This window comes from Ochotona curzoniae, unplaced genomic scaffold, assembly GCF_017591425.1.
Source record: "Ochotona curzoniae isolate NIBS_2020 unplaced genomic scaffold, NIBS_Ocur_1.0 scaffold_4763, whole genome shotgun sequence".
In the NCBI taxonomy this organism is placed as follows: Eukaryota; Metazoa; Chordata; class Mammalia; order Lagomorpha; family Ochotonidae; genus Ochotona; species Ochotona curzoniae.
Genome location: NW_024467123.1, coordinates 4,471,589 through 4,489,027, shown reverse-complemented (window position 1 = coordinate 4,489,027; position 17,439 = coordinate 4,471,589). Strand labels below are relative to the sequence as shown.

General features: G+C 49.2%; 1 protein-coding gene across 1 annotated transcript in view; it reads left to right on the top strand.

The window, feature by feature from the left end:
* The window catches only part of BMPR1A (bone morphogenetic protein receptor type 1A), a 63,396-nt gene extending 47,308 nt beyond the window's left edge, over positions 1 to 16,088 (top strand). Inside the window, exons 7-12 of the mRNA XM_040970413.1 lie at positions 6,740 to 6,884; positions 9,221 to 9,413; positions 10,652 to 10,949; positions 11,535 to 11,710; positions 12,473 to 12,603; positions 12,687 to 16,088. Of these exons, the coding sequence (XP_040826347.1) occupies positions 6,740 to 6,884; positions 9,221 to 9,413; positions 10,652 to 10,949; positions 11,535 to 11,710; positions 12,473 to 12,603; positions 12,687 to 12,812 (1,069 nt within the window). The 3' untranslated portion in view covers positions 12,813 to 16,088. The remainder of the gene's footprint in view (positions 1 to 6,739; positions 6,885 to 9,220; positions 9,414 to 10,651; positions 10,950 to 11,534; positions 11,711 to 12,472; positions 12,604 to 12,686) is intronic.
* The last annotated feature ends 1,351 nt before the right edge of the window (positions 16,089 to 17,439 follow it).

Genomic DNA, 17,439 nt, shown 5'->3' with positions numbered 1-17,439 from the left:
CCCTGGCTAGTCCTATGACTGCCTGCCTGCCTCCTTAACCAAAGGCTAAAAGCGTAATGACATATTTCCTGGTAGCATATTTTAGATTCCACAAAGGTGAAAACAAGAAGGGAAAGTGAAGATTTGCACATTGGTGATGGGAACCTCCCTCTGCTGCCCGCTGCAGCACGGTCAGCAGGTGTGTGCTCTGACAGCAGATGGAATGAGATCTGCCATTAGGACCTTGGGCAATGGCCAGGAAGATTATCCTACAATAAAACTATAATCCACTGTCAGATGACAGTCAGGGTAACAGTAGAATACCCTGATCTCTGGGTGCCACGAAGCAAATGAAATGAGCCTTAGGGCTGCCCCCTTTACTGCCGGAAGTAGTTTCTGGCCGCAGGACACATGGGGGTGGTCTTGAGTGTGAGAGACAACCCAGCTGTCTAGCTTACAAGGATGGAGTGCTAGAGAAGAGAACCTCGCTGAACGATTCCCATCCAGGGCTCAGCTGGACACTGCCGAGCACAGGCATGTGTGGAAATTGCCAAGGTTGGAGAAAGAACCCTTGCAGAGACTGCAGAAAAGTGTGTGGAAGCTCACAGCAGGTTGGGAATGCTGTCTGCCTCCTCCCGGCGGACACTTAAAGCCTGCATAGTTCACAGAAGGGCCTTGCCTCAGTGAGCGGGAGAGTGAACATCACACTACACATGGCTTGATCCCGTCCCCAAAAGAACCCAGGGACCCATGTTTCCAAATAACTGTACCCTAGAACAGACACAGATATTTGTAGGAAGAGAAAACAGATGTCTCAGGCTGGGAGGACCCACCATCAGCCCTGCAGAGGCTCACACACAAGGACTAGCAGCTCCTGCCAACAGGAAGCCTACAACCTCTCAGCCTCGGAAGCCAGTCCTGGCAAGCGGCTCTCCCAGGTGGGCCCAGCCTCTGCAGGTAGCCTGGCTGCCACCCAAGCAACAGCAGAGCCTGAGTTCATGCTGGGCTCGCAGCTGCACTTTTTACTGGTTACTTTTGCTCGGATCTAAATAGATTTGCAAGTGCTCTCTTGAATCATTCACATTCCTGAGCACTGACTGCTCCAGAACTCGAGCGTACCTGCTCGCTGAGCATACCTCTCCGTTCTAGGGAGGGTGTCCTTTCTCCACTGTTTCACAGCTCCTTGTCTTCTCTGGCCTGGAATTCTTCATCTGCTTCTGTAAATTCTCCAGCCCTTAGACTGACACTGGTCATGCACCTTCAGTAACACTACTCTTTCATCCTCTACTTTCCATATTTCAAGTCTGCATTTAGTGACCGTGGTTGTTCGCTTAACATCTGCCTTTGCCATTGAACATGGTGAGATTACTGGCCTAGTAATCTTGATGATTAGCTTGCCAGCAGTTCCAGTTGCCACTTCCCCTTGAGTTACTAAGGATGAACACTGTAGATCAGTGTGTCCTTCATGCTTGGCGTGTGCTTGGTACTCAGTAAATATTGCTATTTATCAGCCACACCTTGGCCAGAACACCTGCCTCAGAAACAGTGTCACTGATAACTTGCCAGATAGAAAGCCCACTTGCGGCTGATATTTAGCCTGGTGGTTGAGACACCAGGCTGGGACCCTTGCATCCCATGTGGACATTCAGGACTGTCTCCAGGTCCGCTTGTTTCTGACACGTACCTGGGGAGTTAACAGGCGATCGTTTATGCAGTCACATCTCTGCCATCAAGTGGGAGACCAGGGTGCCAGGCCCCCATCTACGGGAGAGCTCTGTCTTGCTTAGTTGTTTGTTCTCTCAGCCTCTCAAATAAATGGACGACAATTTTCCAAAGCCCACTTCTGGCTTAATCATGGGTCCATTAACCTCTCTGGCATATTGGGTACTTTTTTTCTAATCCCATGATAGTTAACTATAAAATGAGTGATACAAAAATTAGTCTTTCATTTAATAAGAAAGAAGCACTTATTGTACACCCAAATCAGTAGCTGCCAGTCAGCATTTAGAATTACTAAAACCAAGAAAGAATATCATGTGTGTACGTGGGTGTATTTCTGTTATTTTCAGCGCTTTGCAAGTAGTTTACTTAATTCTAGGCTTTAGCACCAAGTTTTGTCTTATACTATATTTCTTCTGCCTGAAGAACTTACTTTAAAAAAAAAAAAAGATATATGTTTGAAAGGCAGGGTGACAAAAAGAGAAGAAGGAAAAAAGAAAAACCTCAAAAACCTCTTCCATCTGCTGATTCACTCCAAATAACCAGGTTGGGCCAAGAGTTTGAAACTCAGTCCTGGTCTCCCATGTACTTGGGTCATGTGCTGCTGCTTTGCCAGGTGCGTTGACAGGAACCTGGGTCAGAAGTGGAGCAGCCAGGGCTGAAGGTGCTTTGATGTGGCCGCTGGAGCCCCAAGGGCGTTGTGTGACTAGTTGGGAGGTGCAGGGCTACTAAGTGGTGGATTAATATTCCTCCACGGTGTGAGATCAGTTCGAAAAGCCCAAGACTGGAAAAGGAAAGATGCCATGGAGTCTGGTGGTGAGCAGTCACCTGTCTTGTTAGCTTCAGAAGGCTGCAGCTCTGAGTTCTGAGAAGGGCAGAATGAGGAGAGAGGACCCAGAGGGTGTGTGTTGCCACTGAGCCACAAAGAGCTCCCTGACAGAGGTGGTTGTGGAACCAAGTTCTATAAATATAAAATACAAAACTCTAAATTCTGATGACGTTAAAAACCAGCTTCTAGAAGTGTTGTAACACAAGGGTGCAGATGAAGACAAAGGGAAAATGGTCCCTTTCCTGTGACGCTGGAGGGAGCGTCACTGCTTCTGTCTGGGTGCAAGCCAGCAGAGTGTTCTTCCAAATACCAGATTTAGCTCCTGGTAATTATACTATAGCCGTGCCAGAAGCTGTTCCCATTTCAGACTTGGGTGTAGTCGAAGCAGAGCCAGCCTACACCTCACTGGGGCAAGGGTGGCCGGGAGCTTATCCCACCCGTGGCTGGCAGGCGTTGGGGAGGTGAGCAGTAGCTTGTGTATTTGTATGGGAAGATGCACAGATGGCGCCAGGAGCTCACCTGAGAAGCACACTCACAGTGCGGATGGAGATAGCAGCAAGAGGTTTCACACTGTGTCCTTTTGTGCCTTTGAATCTAAAATACTTCAGGTAATTGCCCGTGTAAAAACTAAATTACAAATGTGATTATGTGATTAAGTGGATCCAGCTGTCCACATACAAGTGAGTGTGATTTGGTTTTTCACTGGTTTCCAGTTTATGTTATAAAAGAGTTAACTGGGAAAAAAAAACAACTCAGAAATTTAGAACCTTGAGACGGAGGGTTTTCTAAAGGCACAGAAGCACATATCAAAATGAAGATGGGCTGACTGTCCTGCCTGTCCCTACAGTCACACTGTAGGACAGAGCCCTGGCTGGCACACTGCAGGGTGGCTGTAATGCCCATCAAAAGTGGAGTACCCTGAAATAGGAAAAGGACAGGGTGGCACTGTGGCACATAGGGTTAGGCCACCGCTGGGATGCTGGAGCCCAGCTGCTCCACTCCGATCCAGTTCCCTCCCGTGCCTGGGAAAGCAGTGGTGGAGGGCCAAGGTCTTGGGCCTCTGTACCCACATGGGAAACCTGGATGGCATGCCAGGCCCTCTCCCTTTCAAAAATGATTTTTTTTTTAGTATTTATTAATTTTTTTAGATTTATTTATTTTTATTGGAAAGTCAGATAAACAGAGAGGAAGATCTTCCATCCACTGATTCACTCTAAATGGCTGCAACGGCTAGAGCTAAGCTGATCCGAAGCCAGGAGCCTGGAGCCTCTTCTAGGTCTCCCACGTGGGTGCAGGGTCCCAAGGCTCTGGGCTGTCTTTGACTGCTTTTCCAGACCACAAGCAGGGAGCTGGATGGGAAGTGGGGCTGCCAGGGTTAGAACCAGTGCCCCATATGGGTTCCCTGTGCATTCAAGACGAGGGCTTTAGCCATTAGGCTAACACGCTGAGCCCAAGATTTATTAAATTTTGAGAAAAAAATAAGTATTCATCTTTACTTCAAAGGGAGAATTAACAGAGAGAAAAAGATCTTTCATTTGCTGGTTCACTTCCAAAATGGCTGCAATAGCCAGAGCTGGGCCCGTCCAATGCCATGAGCGTTCCGCTGGATCTCCCAGGTCGGTGCAGAGAACCAACCTGGGCCATCCTTCACCACTTTCCCAGGCCACTGATAGGGAGTACACTGAAAGAGGAACAGCCAGGGCATGAACCAGCACCCATACGAAGTGCCAGTGCGCTAGGTAGAGGGTTAGCCTCGATATACCTCAGTGCTGGCCTCTCAAAGAAATACGTTCTTTCTTTTAAGACATATTTATTTTTATTGGAAAGTCAGATATACAGAGAGGAGGAGAGAGAGATATCGTCCATCCATTGATTCACTCCCAAAATGGCCACAACAGCTGGAGCTGTGGCAATCTTGGAGCCTCTTCTGGGAGCCTGGAGCCACCTCTGGATCTCCCATGTAGGTGCAGGGTACCAAGGCTTTGGACCGTCCTTGACTTCTTTCCCAGGCCACAAGCAGGAGCTGGATGGGAAGCAGGGCTGCTGGGATTCAAACCAGCGCCCTTATGGGATCCTGGCAAGGTGAGGACTTTAGCCGCTGGGCTACTGCGCCAGCCTAGCCAAAATAAATAATTTAAAAAATAATTATAAAAGGATAAAACTGGGGCTGGTGCAGTGGCTCAACAAGCTAAGCCTCCACCTGCAAACACCATCATCCCATATGGGTATCGGTTTGTGTCCTTTCTGTTCCACTTCTGGTCCAGCTGCCTGCTTATGGCCTGGGGAAAGTCAGAGGACGGCCCAGAAGAAAACGCCTCGCTTTGGATCAGTTTGGTTTCAACCATTTCAACCATTGCAGCCATTTTGGGTAGTGAACCAGTGGATGGAAGATCTTTCTAAGTCTCTGTAAAGTACCCTTTTCAAGTAAAAATAAAGAATACATTTTAAAACAAAAAGAGTTAAAAATGCTTCAGTTGTATAACATGCTAAAGACACAAATAGTTTGTTAATAAAATTTTTAAAAAACTGAACTGAGGGGGAAAGTAGCGAGGCTCAGCAGCGACTGGGGGAAAAGCACAGTGAAGGGAGGCTCGTCAGCTGGCCAGAGGCCAGAAGCTACGCAGGGTTAGCGCCTGCTGGCTCATGGGACAGTGGGGCTGGTAGCACTGTCCTTGGGGGAAAGTATAGATTACTCCACTTTGGAAAATACTGTGATGATGCTGTCTGTGAAATACTCTATATCATGGCACCACATGCACTGACATACTTCTGGAAATAACGAAAGCTGTCAGGATAACTTCTACGCCACTGCCTTGATGGAATGATGATGGCACGCCCAGCCCACGCCCAGCTTCACCGCATTGGCAAGTGTCTGACCTGCAGCCGTGAGGGATAGCCTGGCCATGGTTTAATTTGTAAAATGTAGCAGTAGTACTTAACCTCTTAAAGCTTCAGAAAGCATGAAGCAAGTCCAAGAAAATGATCATACTGTACCCTGTAAATGCACAACTATTGTACTCCAGTTAAAAATCAGGGGTGAGTGTTGGCCTAGTGGTTAACGTGCAGTGTCGCACAGTCGAGTGCCTGGCTTTGGTGCCCATCCTCTTGCTGATGTAGACCTTGGCAAGCTGAGGGATGGTGCCATGTGGCTGCCTGCCATCCACGTGGGAAGCTGGATTGAGTGCCCAGCTCTCGGCTCCGTCCCAAGCAGGAGCCATTGCAGGCACCTGGGGACATAGACCAGAAGATGGGAGCTTCCCTACTCAGGGCTTGTCCCTCCCTCTCTCTTTCTCAAAAACAGATAGATACATATAAATATGAATGTGCATTAAACTTAAATGGTCTGCACTAGAGTGTCAGGAGTATGAGTCTTTATCTTCCTGTGTGTCTGAAATAGTTTATCATTTAAAGGCCTTTAAAAATATCAGAGTGAATTAAGACAATATTGTGAGCTCTTTTTTTACAAAATCATTTCCCATTTTCCAAAATGGAATTAGATGTCTTGTTTACAGAAAAATATAGTATGAAATCACATAAGACGGTGCTGAAGATGCTTAACATCCATGTGTGTGAAAGTGAATATTCCAAAACTGTATTCCTTTCTGGTCTTTTGAGGTATATGTGAAAATATTTTAAATTTTTTAAAATTAATTTTATTGGAAAGTCAGATGTACAGAGATGAGGGAGAGACAGAGAGAAAGATCTTCTTTCCACTGATTTACTCCCCAGGTGGCCTCAACGGCTGGAGCTGAGCGAGTCCAAAGGCAGGAGCCTGGAGCTTCTTCCGGATCTCCCACGCGGGTGCAGGGTCCCAAGGCTTTGGGCCATCCTGGACTGCTTTCCCAGGCCTCAAGCAGGGAGCTGGATGGGAAGTGGGGCTGCTGGGATTAGAATTGGCAACCGTATGGGATCCCAGCATGCAAGGCGAGGACTTTAACCACTATGGTATTGCACCGGGCCCCTGAGATATTTTAAATTTCAAAAAATGTTTACAGCTAGAAAAACACTCCACATTGTGCTTTTTTCACTTGTCAGTCATAATGTCTGCCATTTTAACTTGATAGACAGAAATCCACTGTGTAAATTCTGCCGTAACAGGACATATTGCTATTTAGTAAGGCTCATTTGGATAGGATTCTGTCTATAGGAAGGATGGTGTAGAGAGGATTCTGTAGTTTTAGAATCTAACACCTTTTTCTGCTTTTTTTTAAGACATTACTGTAAGAGCATCTCCAGCAGGCGGCGCTATAACCGTGACTTGGAACAGGATGAAGCCTTTATTCCAGTGGGCGAGTCATTGAAGGACCTGATTGACCAGTCACAGAGTTCCGGCAGTGGATCTGGCCTGCCTTTGTTGGTGAGTTAAGGTTCCGTGTAAGCAGGGGGCGGGGGGTGTTGACAGAATTTGGCAGTCGGGGGTCTGTGGGCAATTTCATTAACTCAGAGTGTAGGAAAATGTCAGCCACACTTTCCTCCTTATTTGGAAAGAAGTATACAGTGATGCAAGATTGAATAGTGGAAGGGAGAAATACGAAATGAATAAAGGAAGGTTAAGAATCCTTAGAGATGGTCCCGAGGCCTGCAGGAGCCGAGTGGTGGCTCCCGGGGTTTCCTCTGAGCAGGTGTGCAGCTGCTTCGGGGAGGGGTCGGGAGATGGAAGTTAACACAGGGAAGTTTCTGCTTGAAGTGCGAGCAGTTTGCTCGCGTTTTGGTGTGAGCTGCTGCCTTGCTGAGCCTCAGGAGTGACAGTGTGCACATCCTGCTCGGAGCAGGCTCCCCACTTCCACACCTGACAGCCCCCTCCAGGAGCTGCCGGGAGCAGCTCTCGTGCTCTCAGTGTCACATCAGCAGCCAGACACAGAGCCAGAAAGTTTGTGGAGGCAGAGTTAGAGGACCTGTTGTAGTGCAGAAAAATTCAAGTGTGTGTACACGGATGTGTTCAGAAGGTCCATGGAAAATGTTTATTACAAAAACGTTGCACACGAATGTTAAAATTTTTTGCAGCCTAATAAACTTACCTTGTAACTCTTTTTCCACAAACTTTTTGAAATGGTCTCATGAATGGGAAACAACCCCAGCGTTACCAGTTGGCGCACAAACTAGTGAAGTGTATGGTTAGACAGGAGAACATGCTTCATTGGTAAAGAGGAGCCGGCTGCCGCCACCTGCCAAATCACAGGGACTTTCTGGGGCCCCTCGCACTGAGCAGAGTAGCCACACCCAGAAAGCTCAGCATTGTGGGCTTCTGTTTACATGATTTAAAAAAAAAAGATTTATTTATTTTTTATTGGAAAGTCAGATGTGCAGAGAAGAGAGACAGCAAGATCTTCTATCCACTGATTCACTCCGCAAGTAGCTGCAATAGCCAGAGCTGAGCTAATCTGAAGCCAGGAGCCCAGAGCCTCTTCCAGGTCTCCCACATGGGAGCAGGGTCTCAAGGCTTTGGGCCATCCTCCGCTACTTTCCCAGGCCACAAGCAGGGAGCTGGATGGGAAGTGGGGCTGCTGGGATTAGAACTGGTGCCCATATGGGATCCCAGCACGTTTAAGGCAAGGACTTCAGCCACTAGGCTACTGTGCCAACCCTGTTCACATGATTCTGGAAGAAGTGAAATGGGAATGGGGCAGGAAGAATATCAGAGAGACCGGGGCTGAGGACAAGTGCTGTTCTACATCTTAATAACAATGTGGAGTCTACTTGTCAAAACCTCACTGAGCTGTCTTCAGAAAGGATACATTTTAGTATATGAAAAGGATGCCTCAATTAACCTGACTTTAAAAGCTGCGGGATTCTGTATTGAATGATGCATAGATACGTCAGTTTAGGTTGGGATAAAATGCAGTCAATATTTTAGGTTCCTTTCTACCCTGAAACTTGGTGTTCTTTGCTGATCACAGACACTTCTGAAAATGAAAGGTGACAATCAGTGTACATCCCTCATTTAACAAATACTGATTATACTGCTGATTATACTTGAGGTGTTGTCCCAAACAAATACTCGTGTTCTATGAGCAGGGGATGGAATTCAAGCAGATACATGTGAAAATCAGGATCATAAGGCCCAGCCAGAGCGTGTTTGTGGGCGTAAGTGGGAGCAAAGCGGTCGCGGAGCGCTGGACACATGAGATAGGCCCAAAGCAGGAGTGGCCCTGAGGGATGTGCAGCAGGTGGAACAAGGCAAACAGGAGGACTCCCAGCGGGTGACCTTAGCAGATGATGGGACTGGGCCACGTCACATAGGACTGTATAGACGTAACTTTGGTTTAGATTTGATTGCGTAAGCTACATACCATTCTAGTACTTAGCAGCTTTGAAGCAGCCAAGCATTTATCACCTGTCACAATCGTGGCTCTGCTGGACTTGCTCGGCTAGAGCTGGGTGATGTTCTTCATATGTGTGACACAGTTTGCGTGGTGCTATCCCCCCATCACAGAGTCCCCAGAAGGAACAGGAAGGGCAAGCCTGCAGTGCAAGCCCCAGGGCTGCCCTGGCTGTGAGCAGGAGGGTTACTGTAACATGGCAGCTTCAGCAGCAAGCAGCACACTCGTGCCATCCAGTCACTGGGGCATGTTACCACTCCAACAGGATAGTGGATCGCTGGGCTACGCTGTGCTTTTCGATGGGGTGGGCCATCAGACCCCTGTGTTAGTCTCCTCGTGGAGGGCTGAAAACCTCTCTCTTCTTTTTGTGAAGGTTCAACGAACCATTGCCAAACAGATTCAGATGGTGCGGCAAGTTGGTAAGGGCCGGTACGGAGAGGTGTGGATGGGTAAATGGCGTGGAGAGAAAGTAGCAGTCAAGGTGTTTTTCACCACGGAAGAAGCCAGCTGGTTCCGAGAAACAGAAATCTACCAAACAGTGCTGATGCGCCATGAGAACATACTCGGTGCGTACACCCCGTGCTCCGGCCAGGTTGGCAGGGTGCTGGGAGAAGCAGGAGCACGGTGAATCTAGCTGCGTACCCGTGGCTGAGGCACAGCCTGCATGCAGCACAGTCCTGCGTGCTAGTCACCAGATGCACTGCCCGACTGACGAGGCCCGGGGCAGTGCTGAGTGGGAGGGAACGGTGACTTCGTGCTCTGGTTTATATAGCAGTGGAAGACAGGTCATTCCTACATAGCCTCTACCCAGGTCAGCTCAGCAGCCCTCCCTGCATGTTCTGTGTTGAGTATGTGTCCTCCTACCCCGTGCACACGGCAGGGTGAGCAAGCATGGTCGATCTGTGGCCTGCCCAGGCTGATGCTGCTCCCCTGTGTTTGACAGGAGATACCACCTTTCATTTGGAGAGTGTCCAGCAAGCATGTAACAGACCCTGGGGAGGCTGTTAACCAGCTGCCACCAACTTGCTTAAAACCAGAGTCTCAGCAGGGCTGTGCGCTCTCTGCAGGTCCCACAGGGTGATCCTTTGTAGCCTCTTGTGGGCTCCTAGCAGTTGCCAGCAGTCTGCTGGTGCGTAACCCCAGACAGCTGCCGACGCTGTATCTGCTGCCTTGGCCTGCTCCCTGGCAACCTGGCTCTGCATTCGCACCTGAGCAGGCCCAGTCCAGACGAGGCCTCACTCTAATCCTGGATGATTGCAACTTAACTCCGTGGCTTTTGCAGAGGTCCAATTTCTCAGAGCAAGTGTCACTTCTGCCGGTTCCTAGGGACCTGAATCCACGGGGAGAGGCCAGTCGGCCTAGTGCCACACTCCCCAGCCTCCCTCAGGAGGCAGTGTGGCTCGGCCAGTTACCAGTAGGGGAGGGCAGATAAGGGGGAAATGGGGCAGCATACATAGGCACTCCCTCTGGTTAGCAGTTTTGCCTTTATGATAGAATCCACTTTTTGATTTGGAACTAAGAGTTCTTTCTGCTAGGAACCATAGTAGATTGGTAACGTTCCCCAGATTAGTGTTTCATGTGGATTTATTCTTTGATGCTCATTGGGATTTGTAAACTTACTGCTCTGCACGGACAGATAGAAAGATACAAGGATGTGGTCACGTATCCGGGAGTTTTTGTTAGACAGACTGCATTTTTGTACCTGGTACCTTAGTCACTCACCCTCGGTACTCCAGATACGCAGCCACTCTCTTCCCAGCCGTCTCTGACGACAACTAACGTTGAAAATTGGTTAACTGGACAGGTTTCATAGCAGCGGACATTAAAGGTACAGGCTCCTGGACTCAGCTCTACCTGATCACCGACTACCACGAGAATGGCTCCCTCTACGACTTCCTGAAGTGTGCTACCCTGGACACCAGAGCGCTGCTCAAGTTGGCTTACTCGGCTGCCTGCGGCCTGTGCCACCTGCACACAGAGATTTATGGCACCCAAGGAAAGCCTGCCATTGCCCATCGTGACCTGAAGAGCAAAAACATCCTCATCAAGAAAAATGGGAGCTGTTGTATTGCTGACCTGGGCCTCGCTGTCAAATTCAACAGGTGTGTGGTACTTTGCCCAGCCATGTTGAAATTCGTGTAACCTCCACGAGGTATTTACCTGTTTGTCTTGAGGACATTGGAATTCTGAAAAAAATGTGTAAAGACTCATTATTTAATTATAGATGTACGTAGTTGGGGTTTGGGAGGGTTTTTTTTTTTTTTACAGTAATCATAGTCTAGTGTGTATAGTTTTTGATTTTCTGCTTTCTATCACATGTCCTTCCAGGAAGGATGTTCCTGTAGATCTTCCTCATGGTTTCTAACAGGTGCAGAGGTTTCCATGATGCAACTGTTGGGCACCACAGTGGCCTGCACTGTATGTCTCCTATTAAAATGTTACAGGTGTCACTATGTGTTAGCCATAAAATGCAGTACAGCCGTACAAATAGTTTGTGATGAATCCGTAGGATTCCTGTCCACTGCCTGTTGTCGCTGCACAAAGCAGGGGTCAGCAGGGAAGAAACACACCCACTCGCCACGGCCACTTCAGAGTGCTTCTCGGCTGTCACAGGAAGCGGGAGAAACTTACGTGACAAGCACGAGATGTGATTTTGTTGTCAATCTGGACTTTGTCTTTTGTTGCAGTGATACGAATGAAGTTGACGTCCCCTTAAATACCAGGGTAGGCACCAAACGCTACATGGCTCCCGAGGTGCTGGACGAGAGCCTGAACAAGAACCACTTCCAGCCTTACATCATGGCCGACATCTACAGCTTCGGCCTCATCATTTGGGAAATGGCGCGCCGTTGTGTCACAGGAGGTAGGTGCTGGAATAGTGTGTTCTGGCTGTGTTCATTTACCCATCTTCTGCAGCTGCTGGTGTGGAGTTCAGATGTCAGAGGTCCTCAGAGCTACACACTGGTCCATGTGCCCTGCTGGGAGTTCACCAGCAACAGCACAGGGCACAGGGCACAGGGCTGGGGCAGAGATCAGAGAAGGCCCGTGAGGCCCCCGGGCTGCTGCACCATGAGCTGTGCTGACGCGCCACGTGCTGTCCTCCAGGGAGCTCACTGGAAGCTGGCCGCTCCACACGCCTGGCGAAGGGAGGGCAGGTGTCAGGCATGTCCACACCATGTCAGAGCAGCACACGTCTGCACTGTATGTCCACGTGGGACACCATTTCCCTTCAAGCTCGCAGACTCGAGCCTGGAGCAGGCCTTTGTGGGAAGCACGGTGTACGGCTGGCTCTTGTCTGCAGGGTAGAGCCAAGTCAGAGCAGGAAACATGTTCATTTGGAGGACAGCCATGCTGCCGAACAGCACCATTTACCAGGGCATGGTGTAGCATAGGTGGATGCCCTTAGTTTTAAATCACATGCTTTGGGTGGGCCTGAGGGGAGGAGAGGAAGCGGTGAGCATTCATGAGGAACAACATACACTCGCTGTGAAAAGTGAAGCCTGCAGACCCTGCCTGTGTTCCTTGGGTGGGACTCTGCAGGCCCGTGGCTCAGTGTGGGCTGCTGAGCAGGCTGCTGTGGCCCAGCTCCTGTCTGTGTGCCCAACGTGTCTCCCTCTGCCTGCAGGGATAGTCGAAGAGTACCAGCTGCCATATTATAACATGGTGCCCAGTGACCCATCATATGAGGATATGCGTGAGGTCGTGTGCGTCAAGAGGTTGCGGCCCATTGTGTCAAACCGGTGGAACAGCGACGAAGTGAGTGCAGCTTGCTTCCTAGGAAAGCTGACGGGCGTGGTGACAAGGGTCCTCTCTGCTCACTGCATTCTCTCTGCTTTCAGTGTCTGCGGGCCGTTCTGAAGCTCATGTCAGAATGCTGGGCCCACAACCCTGCCTCCAGGCTCACAGCACTGAGGATCAAGAAGACACTTGCCAAGATGGTCGAGTCACAGGATGTGAAGATCTGAGCACTGTGAGCAGTGCAGAGGCCAGGCCTGCACCGCAGGGGGCTGCGCCCAACCCGGGATCGCTGGAGCCGCGTGGGACAAGGCCATGCCCACACCACGCCTTCCCAGGCTGCTACTGTCACGTCCTTCTGTATTCTAGAATACAAGCGGAGAGCTTGTAGACACTTCATTCTTTATATATGGACAGCTGTGTTTTCATTGTGGTATTTGATGCCTTTGTTTTTTTTTAATTGGGTTTCTATGGACATCAAGACTTCAGTCCTGATTCACGAGTCTCCTGTGAGACACTGTTCACTAGGTGGTGCTTTCCGTGAAAGCCTAAGAAGAGAATTCAGCCGAGATGGAGAACCACGCTTTGCCTTCTCTTGGAGGACGCTTAGCCTGTCCGGCACACTCACCTCTGGGTAGCAGCCTTGACATGACAGCAGCTGGGAGACCCTCCTGGGGCTGTGGCAGTGTGTCATGCCTGCCTGGATCACCGAGGGAATAGGAACTGCCTTGGGAGCTAGAAGAGCGTAATACCCTCGTGCACAGGGAGACATTGGCGGCTGGTGGCTTTGTGCTATAACCAAGAGGCACCCTCCTCCCAAGAAGTGGGGCGCATCACCCCCCACTCACATCACCCGCTGGCGTCAGCGTTGGTGTGAAGACCAAAGTCTCAAGTGCCGGGGCACTGGGACTGTTTTCCTCCCGTCACCATCTTTGTGGTTCTGGGGGGTGTTTTGCCAGGAGAAGCACCCTGTCTGAAGCTGGAGCTTCCAGGGCCACAAGCCATGCTCACACAGCCATGCCTGCGCAGAAAGCCTGGTTGCTGTGGTGCCAGTGCCTTCTGTGCTCCTCGTCCTCAGCCACTTTTAAAAGGGAAGTTATTTGTTTTGTGTGTAATGTGCTTTGCCTGCAGAACACCTGCTCCTTGACAGCCCACCCCATCTCTCGCGTGTCCCTTCATACTGCGGAAACCGGCCCACCGGCAGGGTAGGCACCTGAGCCAGCAGAACTGCAGGGGGGATGTGCAGAGTGAATGTAGCTGCGACCAGGAAGTGTGGCTGGGCTTGTTTGCTCCTGGCAGAGCTGTGTCAAGATCTCAGTATTCCTTTATGAAAGGAGTCCCCCATTAGAAACTGGGGTGTTGGAGCCGACGGAAGTCTGTGGGTAGCTGTCGAGTCCAGTGGGATTTGAGACTTCCTGACTTTCGTTCCCCGACTTGTGAAGAGTTGGGACAAGGGCTCCATGTCCCGTTACAGTGTGTGACTGCACTGCACAGCTGTCACTTCGTCGGTACCATGTGTAGAAGCTGTCTCTAGGGATGCCGCCAAGCTGCCCGTGCCACCTGTGCTGGCCAGCTCCTGGTCCAGACACACAGCTCGTGAGGGCATCCTGTGAGATGGTTTCTTTGGCATGTGGTATGATGTAATCTCACTAATCCCACATGGTCAGAAAGGTGTAAATTAAACAGAGGCAGTTCACAGCATATGTGCTTAAATTATCAAAAAACCTGGCTGTCTTTTAAGGCTAAAACTCACACATTTTATCTACCTACACATCACATTTCACAAATTGGAAACTTGCCTTAAGTGTTTGGGTTGCTCACTGTGTTTCATCTAAGATGCATCCGAGTCTGAAGTGTCTGTGCACAGAAGTCAGTGTGCATTTGAGAATACCAGATAACTTACCTTTTACATACAGTCCCCGTCTGCATATCAAGAAGTGTATCTGACTCAAAATTGCCCTGTGGTTTGAAACACTTAGATCTCATTAACTTAGTCTAAATTCATCTTGATTCATTTTTTACTTGATGAACTAAAAATCTTGGTCATCTTAGTATAGCAAATTTACTTCTGAAAGGCAGACTTTATTCTTAGAAATGAAAAACCTGGCAGAGTAGATGAGATGACTGTGGAATGAGCCCACTGGGACTGGTGAGGGCGATTCCAGGAACTCCCTGAAGAACCTGCTTCTTGATAAAACACGTTTCCTAGGCTACCAGCCACCAGATTTGAGATCCTGAAATCTAAAAAGAAAATTACATGAAGCTTACTACTTTGTCCCCATCTTACTCTTGAATTTGAAGTTCACCTAGTAAAATGAAAGAACCTGTCAGCCAGTAACAGGAAACACTGCCTCTACCACTGCTACGAATTTATAAAACCCACAAAGTTCCAAAGTCGGCATTTTACAAATGCCTGCCTTCAGCCAGCCATCCCATTCAGTAATTTAAACATAAAAACAAAAACCTAACCTACCTGATTGTGAAAACAGAGAGCCTTGGTGAGTTTTCTTTCTACTGCTGCACAGCTCCAGGAGGAAAGGTGCGTTGGGATTTGCTTCTGTTTCTGAGGCATAAGGTGGAGTCGGCCTCTTCATGTGTCCGCAAGTGTTGATAAATGTGGCAGGTGGCCTTTCCTTGTGACCTGAGGATCCCGTTGCCCTGCAGCATGCCAGCCGGCTGCCCGAGCCACGCTGCACGGAGACTCGAGGCCTTGCTTTTCAGCTGCCACAGTTAGAGGACGAAGCCAGCACGGTTCTCAAAGAATCTGGCATCTCGAGGGAACCCCCAAGATCAAATCTGATACTAAATAATTTATTCCAAGGTGGATTTTTTTTTTAACGTTACAAGGCATTTCTTCTCAAACATATTGTTTTGAATTATATCTAAACATCTAAGACATTTTCAGGCACAGAAAGAAGAGTTGCAGCTCTTGTATTGTTGAAAACAGTGGCAGTGTTCACAAACAACTCAGGTCAGATGTTAAAATCGTCACATCCTTGACTCGCGCTGTCTTGGGGGTCGCCATGGAAACCACAGAGGGGAGTCCTGCCCGAAGGAGCAGATGTCCCTGGGCACCACCGGCAGCCTCGTGTCGCGGCCGTCCCACGGGGAAGCGTGCGTCCGGCTTCCGCAAGGGTTAGCTCGCTGCACCCATGCTCTGTCCTATGCTTTCAAGTGGAATTATTTAATCCCTTAGAGTGACCTTTGTGCTTTCCATTTAAAAATGAAAATGTAGTATATACTGTATAAAGTAAAGATATCATTATAGCCTAATTAGGGAAACTGTACATAGATATTGAAAGGGTAAAAATGAGCAATTTTATTATGCAATTGTAAAACACCAAAACCAAGAGACTCATCTTTGATATGTAACACACTAAATGTATTTTGTACAGCATCTGGTCTGAAAGGTGCCTTATTAAGTTTACCATTAATTGCTTTGTTCTATATACAGATTATGTCCAATGTATCATTTTTAAGTAAATAACCTTATTTTAGTATACTTAGTGATGTGTTCTGTGGTGCCGTGCTGGTTTGGGCTGTGGAGCAGAAGCCAGGGTGTGGTGAGATTCTGCGACGAGTTAGTGCGTGCTGCGGCCACCGGCCTGTGCACATGGCCGTCACGTACCTACAGCGGCAAAAGCAGTTTTCCTTCAAAACTCGGCATGCTCTCTGGTGGCGGAGGGGGACGCTCAGGGCAGAAATGTGGGGAAACCAAGGCCCGCAGAGCCAAATCCTGTCAGACTTCCGGACTTTACCACTAGACACAGTGCAAAAGATAACAGTATGCATTGAATATGCTTCACGGGCGTTAATAGTGGCTTCATGGTATTCCACCAAGTAGATGGGAGCATTTGTTCTGTAATGGAGCCCCTGTTGGATGTTTGGTTTGTTTTGGAAAATATAACCAATATTACTGGCCATGCTTGCACAAAATTCTTAGCTGATCCTAAAACTAAGACTAGTGGAAGGCACCTTTTAGAAGATGCCGGGCTTGTTCAAGATGGGGAGCCACAGGCCTGAGGTGTTGCCGTGTGCCTCCCGACCCATGCTTTCCCCTAGAGCACTGGATGTGCGACACCGTCATCAGAGCTGGTGCTGGTAGGTGGCTCGTAAGGTACGTTTGGAGGTGGCTTCTTACAGAAGGCACACAGGGGCCCTTTGGCCTTGAAGAGTAACAGTTTACGCTCTGATGCCACACGATGGAGGACATAGGTTTCTTCTATCTGTAAAAATGGTGACCCCAAAGCGGAGATGTGGAACAGTCTAGGCCTCCCCCTCCCAGACGGACATAAACCTTCCAAGGGGCTCCATTTCACCCAGATCCCAACTGTGTCAAATCTGTGTTCACTTAGAAGTGCCTCTTCATGGTTGCCAGTGCGCCGGCCATTTCTGCCACGTCACACTTTAGTAAGTTAGGTGCTACTTCATACCAAGCTTTGCTTCCATCCTTGGGACAGTACAACCTGGACCTTGGAGACATGGTCCACTGAAGGTAGCCAGCCTGTACAGGAGAAGCTGCACAGCAGGGTGTGGCTCACTGGCAACAAGGCTCCTGGCGACCCACAGTCCTTGGTCAGGGCAGGCAGTTGGAGTTGGGACATCTGAGAGCTGTGGTCCAGATAGTAAATTCCTGCACATTGAAAATGAGTGCTTGTTGGACTGGCCGCTTGCCCTCTGCAGGTAGGCAGAGTCGAGAGAGGGCTGTGGCTGGGCCCGCGGGGAAGAGTGGCAGCCATGCTCAAGTGCTAGCGGCAGCATTAGCACGCGGAGTGCACAGCGCCTTGCGGGAGAGAAACTCGGCTGGGTTGCTGGTGAACCTGGTCAGCGCTCATGGCAATCGGATGGTCTTCGGAG